The sequence below is a fragment of the Notothenia coriiceps genome, unplaced genomic scaffold (assembly GCF_000735185.1).
Source record: "Notothenia coriiceps isolate Sejong01 unplaced genomic scaffold, NC01 NC01_scaffold00037250, whole genome shotgun sequence".
NCBI lineage: Eukaryota > Metazoa > Chordata > Actinopteri > Perciformes > Nototheniidae > Notothenia > Notothenia coriiceps.
In genome coordinates, this window is record NW_011369951.1 from 7701029 (window position 1) to 7708654 (window position 7626).

At 39.4% G+C, this 7626-nt stretch overlaps 1 protein-coding gene across 1 annotated transcript in view; it reads right to left on the reverse strand.

The window, feature by feature from the left end:
- Positions 1-1901: 1901 nt before the first annotated feature.
- The window catches only part of LOC104967243 (mucin-5AC-like), a 44560-nt gene continuing 38835 nt past the window's right edge, over positions 1902-7626 (reverse strand). The window contains exons 6-11 of the mRNA XM_010796660.1: positions 7152-7284; positions 6211-6362; positions 5206-5302; positions 3984-4139; positions 3160-3323; positions 1902-1964 (exon numbers count right to left, since the gene is read on the reverse strand). Of these exons, the coding sequence (XP_010794962.1) occupies positions 1902-1964; positions 3160-3323; positions 3984-4139; positions 5206-5302; positions 6211-6362; positions 7152-7284 (765 nt within the window). The remainder of the gene's footprint in view (positions 1965-3159; positions 3324-3983; positions 4140-5205; positions 5303-6210; positions 6363-7151; positions 7285-7626) is intronic.

Here is a 7626-nt window from a genome sequence, read left to right on the forward strand (position 1 = left end):
AGTGTTTATACATATCCCACATATAGCGCATATACATCAAGCATGAAGAACCAGACAAACCAAAATACAGGACCAGTTAAAGGAAAAGGAACTGCATGTGGTAATATGCTAACAATTTCTGTGTATAAGGACCTCATTCCTGCTCAACCATACAGACCTTCTCCTGGACTCTCCGTGGCGAACTTCTATCATTCCATTTCAAAACGATCATCCGTCACATGCGATGTGATCCAGATGCTGGTCTTGAAAACGTGTGGGGCTGAAGAGCCCGCTGGTAGATGACATACTGAAATGTAGAACAAATTTTGTTTCAAGTTTAACCTGAGCTAACCCGTAGCCATCTGTAACTATCCTTGACGTTAATTAGCTCCGAGTCACGACATGCGGCCATTTTTTTCCCATCACTAGCTGCATAAGCCTTTCACTAACGGCCGTCCACACACAGGCCATGAAAAAAATCTTGAAAAATCTTGATGTGCTGAAGCTTGGCGATTCACGCGCCCAAGGCGAACCCCCAAACCAACCAATCAGTGAATCTCCCAGGAATCTCCGCCCGCCCCGGCATACAAAGCCTTCCATTCAATGTTAAAACGAAGTAAACTGGATATAACTCCCCAGACAGGTGAAAACCTACCAGTCTTCACCAACTGTCTCTGCCACCTCCCTCCATGCCTGGTTCCTTCCTGCCGGTTACACGTCCCGGTAGGGAACAGACTAGCAGTTCGTGAAAAGGACCCGGGACATTTCCACAGCGATTGATTAAAAGCATCCTCCATTTTTATGACATTGGAAAAAGACCGCCAGCGGTATCTGCGTACAGTACACCGTTTGATTGGCTAGCCGCTCACTGGCGGATTGCATAACGGGATTTGATGGCTGATTGCCAGCTTCGCAAGCACAGCATCAAAAGTAACATTGCTCAACTTTTGATGCTCATGATGCTTGCCCAAAGCCATGCTCCGATCCCCACAATGCCAGTTCGGCGAAGATTAAAAAATCTTCTATGTAACCCCATTCAAGTGGAATGGGCGAAGCTTTTTGAAAGATTGTTTCATGCCTGTGTGTGGACCCGGGCCGTAAAGGGATGTGGGACAGACATTATGTAACTGTAGGTAGAAGAGCCAAGCAGAAACTCTGCTGCCTCAATTCAAGATAAAAATAGCCTTTGGTTAGCTTAAGTGGGAGCATGAGGTAGGTGCAGGGGTCAAAGTTTTCTCTCAGACACTTGAATACAATATGCTGAGAGGTATTAAAAATCTTGTGCAAAAGAAAATGCCGAAAAGTATGTTGGGCAACTGCAGTTTTAATGTTCATAAACACATTATTATAGTCTAATAGGCCTGCATGTAACATGGAAAGGGGCGCCAAATCTGAATGGCTTAAATCCCATGTTATCTGACCCCGTAGCCCCCCAAAACGGACTGGGTTGTCTTATATCGCAGTTTATGAGATTGAAGCACTCCAAAATAACACCGTTTTCTTTCTGATCCCCATTTTCATTGTGCGTGCTTGAACTGTTGGATAGTGGGATCTCTCTCAGATATGACTGGACCCAAAATCAATTGTTGTTGGTAGGAGATTCAAACTTTGAACGGTAATACTATTGTTGTTGATTTTGGTAAACGACACTTTAAAATGTACACTGTAGAGAAGTTAGAGAAGCCCCTGCTTTGAAAAGATAAAACCGTACAACCTACAGCGTAACATCTGATAAATGACCTCTATCCAGAATGAAAAAATACGTCTTTGTCTCCTCTGAGGCCAGAGCGAGCAAATCAGAGTTCAAACATGTATGTACACACTGCTGTCCATCAAGTATCATGGTAAGCAGTTCATGTAAATCATTAAGGATCGTTCTCGTCCCTCGAGCCTCGTTGGGGACTGAAGGCCGCTGCCTCATCTCATCTCAGCAAACGCAAATGGAAAACTCTTTTTCCTTCTCCCAGGGTGGTCCAGATCACACCCTGAGACACCACACAATGAAATCAAATGTTAGTGACTGACAGATGCCCTGATGTTTTATGTATATTCTCTGTGTCAAAAGCTTGTGTGACAAGAAACGACTTGAACCTTAGCAAAATATTGAACAATTTCACGATCAGCAGATGGAAAATCTTGAAATCACATAAATTCTGTGGGATGGTGAATTTTTGCTTTAAGGTGACCTATCATGCAAAATGCCACTTTTGATGCTTTTATACATGAATATGTGTCCCCCGGTGGTCCAGGGAACTCACCAAGTTCAGAAACACTAACCCTCCTCTATTCCTTCCCCCATACCCAAATCTCTTAAAAAAGGTGTCCTGCAACGGATCTGATACAGCTGATTCCCAGATTTGAACACTTCTAAATGAAGTCACAGAAGTGGCGCTACGGCTATTGGGTCCGAACCCAACCAATCAGAAGGAGTTGGAAGCAGCTGGAGTACATATGCCAGCCTGTAGATGGTGCTGTTCTCACAGAAATCAGCCCATAAAAAGACAGTGTTAAATTGAGCGAAATGAAGAATGGCTAAAATGCATGATCTGTTTGGTATTTTGAAAAATAAAAAGTATAAATATGTCTTATATAGGTATGGTCCTATACTATATTATTCAAATATAGCGTGATAGGTCCACTTTAAGTAGGGCTGCAATAATTAGTCAACTAATCAATCAATCCATTGGGAGAAAGATAGATTAAACATTCAACTAATTTTACACGCAAACATTTCAGAAAAAGCTATTTTTCAGCCTGTTCTTCAACCTAATTGTCCCCTTATACTCTGTTTAATATCATATTAAACCGTAGGGATGGTAATTTTTTCTACATTTTATAGACCAAAAACGAATCGATTAATCTAGAAAATAATTGTTAGTTACACCCGATTGAATACAGAGACTACATTTACAGAGACAAAAAATGTGTGACTGTGATTAAACTTGCTTAAATTCGAATCATCCATGAGCTGTGCCAAAGATGAAATAGAATCAAGATCTTCCTTTTCAGGCAGATTCAATTTGGCTATTTGGTCCCAACAGAAATTGATTTAAAGATTTAACATAAATGTAACCGAACCTAACAGAGGGAATTATACGGACCCAGTAAATGCTGGCCACGTATCATTTTCTTAACTTTGCGTGACCAACACTTTTTATATTATAGCCAGTAAAAGGGTACCTGGTGATTGATGTCCTTGCCGTAGACCCCGTTGAGGTTGGCCTCGTGGCAGTTCTTGTACCACCAGCCTCCTCGGTAGGACATGGCACAGCGGGTGATGAAGGGCGCCAGGTCCCGGTCTTTGGTGGAGAAGATACGCTGGCTGTGATAACTGAGAGAGTCCCCTGAGACCGTGAACAGGAGAGAGACAAAGGGGATTAAAGGGGAAACAAAAAACATGAAAGTCTCTGATTCTTCCTTCGGATGCTGATTGTCAATCTCATTTCTTAATTGAACCCTGCTATTTCACCAGGTTGTGTTTTAGAAGTTCAGTGTCAGCTCCTTCAATAAGCCTATAAAGTGTGTAGTTAAAATACAGAGCCCAAAGAACAGAAATGCCCCAATTAAAACCAAATTAAAACGTATTATGCATTATATTTCTCTATAACAGGCTTTACATCAAGAGCCTGGCTTATAAATTGTACTTTTAAATATTTTCTGACAGAAGGGCAATTTTTGTTTGCATTATGGGGCAAATACTATGCGCTTATTCTGCTTTCCTGCATAAAAAGAAAATCCATCAAAAATAAATGCTGTTGCTAATACTCAACATATTCCAGTCTAAAGAAAGTCCACAAATAATAATATTTTTGTGGGTTTTTTTCACAACAACTTGGCATGAATTGATGTCAACAAACTGGCATTTAAACATACAAAAAAAGAATGACGTTTTAGTAGTTATGATTTGGACTGATATTATTATAACTCAGTGAAAGTCAAAAAAATTTACTATATATTATTTATTTATTTTTTGTATTCAGTACTTTAGATTTAGCCAGTCCAACCTGCAGTGCCGCTGTATCCGCCCACGATGAGTTTGTAGTTCCTCTTCACCAGCTCGAAGGTGGAGTATTTGGCGAACGCGGCGTCGTCTTCGTCTCGCAGGTCGACTCTCAGGGTCATCTTGGTCATGGAGGTCAGGTTGTAGATGTTGTCCAGTCCTAAAGCAGCAGGAGATAGATCTGTTAAGTATCGCGTAAACATGACTTCCTGTCTGGATTCTTTTTTGTTTGTATGTGAACAAAGCATGCAAGCTTAACTGACTTTATAATGTTTTTTTATGTATAAATAAAAAATAAAAAAAATACACTAAAATTCACACTGTATTGTTATAGCACCTAAAAGCACCTCAAATGTTTGCAGCTTCACTCTCAATGCTTTGGACTCAAATCCCAATATTCCTCACTTCGTGTTTGTCTCTTGTTGTTCAGAGTCTTGCATCATGATGACGTTTCTTTCTTTCTGATAGAGACTCGTTCTTTTGTCACAGAGTCAACACCAGTATTTGGGATGTTCTGTTCAGATCAACTGAGCATATAAAAGTTTGACTCAGTGACAGAGGAACAAATGGAGCACCTCAGGTTTGTTGAAGAGTTTTTCCTAATCTTCCACATTAATGGGATGTTTCTCCAGCTTTCATTTTAGATTATTCCTGTTCGGAATTTTAATGTTTCAAAAAATGGCTTCAGATTTTAGTTTTGAGGAGAAAATGTCCTTGTAAAGATCAAATATTCAGAATCCTCAGACCTGTGTTTGGATGAATCATGCAGGAAGTTTTCAGTCAAAAGATGGCGAAGATTTTGGAAATATTTTGGGTTTCAAAATTATTCTGACACGTGCAACAATTCAAAATTGATGACTCCTATTTGTAAACATTGAATTAAGAGATTGCACGACTTTTTGAGGACCTACAGATGTTATTTGCATACAAAGTCCATGGAAAGAAGTGCGGCACTTACTGATGGAAAGACTTATTTATGTGAGCATCAAAATATTTGAAACTGAGTGAAAAATTGCAACAAAACAAAAGATGAGAAAGTCTTCTGACAGACGAAAAGTTCAAGAAAAAGAGTTTAGAGAATCTGACAGAAACACACACTGGTCCTATGTTGCTAACATTCTGTTTGCAGTATTTGCAATGTAAACTTTAAAAACTGTGAAATTCAAAATCTCTCTTGTTTTGTGTATTCTCAATATTTTCCGTTGAATTTTCCGTCTCTTTCTCACCCAGCCAAAACTCTCCACTCAGACTCCCAAATCCTTTAATGTACTCCTTCCATCCTCTGAAGAAATCCACAGAGCCATCCTTCCTCCTCTGGAACACCTACACACACACACACACACACACACACACACACACACACACACACACACACACACACACACACACACACACACACACACACACACACACACACACACACACACACACACACACACACACACACACACACACACACACACATTTAGATCGTTTAGAACAGTGAATCCCAACCAAGGGTACAGGGAACCCTAACCCTAACTTGAGGGGATTGCAGGGGGTAAGTAGAAAGATTAGGGATCGCAATTTATATCAAAACTAAAAACATTTTTTAATCAATGTTTAAAACCAGCTCAAGGGGGTCCCAGAGGGAAAAGGATCGGAACCACTGGTGTAGTAGATAATTTTGAACTATTAAGTAATAATATTTCATTAATACATAAAGCAGCATATTCTCATATTTATGAAAATGGAATTAGGACATTTTACATATATAACTAAAAATGATTAAAACAAACCAAACAAAATGCCAATTAATTTCCTCTCAATCTAATTTATTTATTTAACAAATATTTTCAATTATACTTATATAATTAATGAATAACAAAACTTTTCTGCTCGTTTTGGCAAGTAACTGAAGCTGTCAGACGATTATTGTTGAGTATTGAAATTACGTAAAATGTAAGGTACAATATTCGTATCTGAGATGTAGTGGATCAGTACTATGACATGGCTTTAACACTGAAGAAAAGTAAAGTATTAATATCTCAAATTTAAAAGTGAGTCAATGTAATTAGTTAATGAATAAAAAATCATTCCACTTGATAATACATATTTTCTCTCTCACGCAAAGTGCTATTTACTATCCAGCTAACGTTACAGGTCAGCGGAAGAGAACGCCAACGTTCCATCAGTATTTGTGATTATGGAGTGTGTTATTAAAGAACATTGTGTCGGTGAGGGCCCCGCACCGTCCAGCCGCCTCCGTCCGTCTCCATGTCACAGTACACCATCACTGGGGGCCCAGATCTCCCCTGAGGGAAGATATCCACCTCTCCTGACGTCAGGATGCCGTTCAGCAGCTCCTGAGAGCAGTCTGTGGGGTAGGGGAAACTCAGGGTGCCTGAGGAGGAGGAGGAGGAGGAGGAGGAGGAGGAACACAGGAATTTAGACTTTATCTCTATCAGTTTATAACAGTGGTGAAATCAAAATGACCTTAGCTGTACAAAAAAAACTGTGTATTTTACCTTCCATTTCATGACAATTCTACATCTCAAAGAAAAATATGAAAATGTTTACTCAGTTTTATCTTTTTTTAAAAAATTTTATATACTTTATTAATCCCTGTGGGGAAATTGTTTCTCTGCATTTGACCCATCCTAGTGTTAGGAGCAGTGGGCTGCCATTATGTACGGCATTCCTTCCTGTCCAGCAAAAAAGTATGAGGTGTTTCTTTATGTGATCAGAAACGATACTACTTTTAAAGTAATAATACTAACACACCACTAAATATATATATAGTCGAATGTAATGTCTCATTTTGAATTTGTATTTGTTTATCTTACTTAATGTGTATATGAATATTTCTATTCTATTCTATGTTATCTTATCTTTTAATCTTAGTCTTGTGTTTTTAACTTTACTTTGATTTAGTTTATCTTTTCATTGAATATTCTTGTATGTTTATATACATATTTGTATTATTTTTGTATTTATCTTTATTTATTTTAATCTTAAAAGGAGCAACTAAAATGCAACATTAAATACAGCAGTAATATTCATCTAAAAACATAAAATATCAGGGTAAAACATGTTGCTGCACATTGACTACTTTTACTGTTCATACTTTAGGTAAATGTTCCTGGTAGTATATTTATTAGTACGTTTAATGCGGTACGATGCAAGTGATTACCGGTGGTGAAGTGGGTGGAGAGGGGGGCGGTGTTCCGCCCTCCGCTCTCCGTCTGGAGCTGCACCGTGTATCTGGACGAGGGGTGGAGTCTGCTCAGGTTGAACTCTGTCACAGAGCCGTCCACGACCACTTCCTGTGAAAAGGAGGAAGCAGGAAGTCAGCAGATGGTTGTACACTGAGGCCCAATCCCAAACCACTCCCTCGACCCTACCCCTCCGTGACGGAGTGAACTCCGTCTGTAGCCACACTCGCAGCTCAACGAGGCTCCCTCCTGTCAGATGGAGGGAGTAAATACAGCAGCAAGCTTTGGGAGGGCCTCCCCTCTCTCCGGCAGAAACAGGAAATGCCGTAACTGTAACAACGGTTTCAAATCAGCATCTCTTAGACAAAAAATGTAAATTAATAACTCAAATAAAACTCCAAAAATCTTTCATTGTGTTACTTTTTTGAAAAGCTCTTTTAATTTTAAACCTGA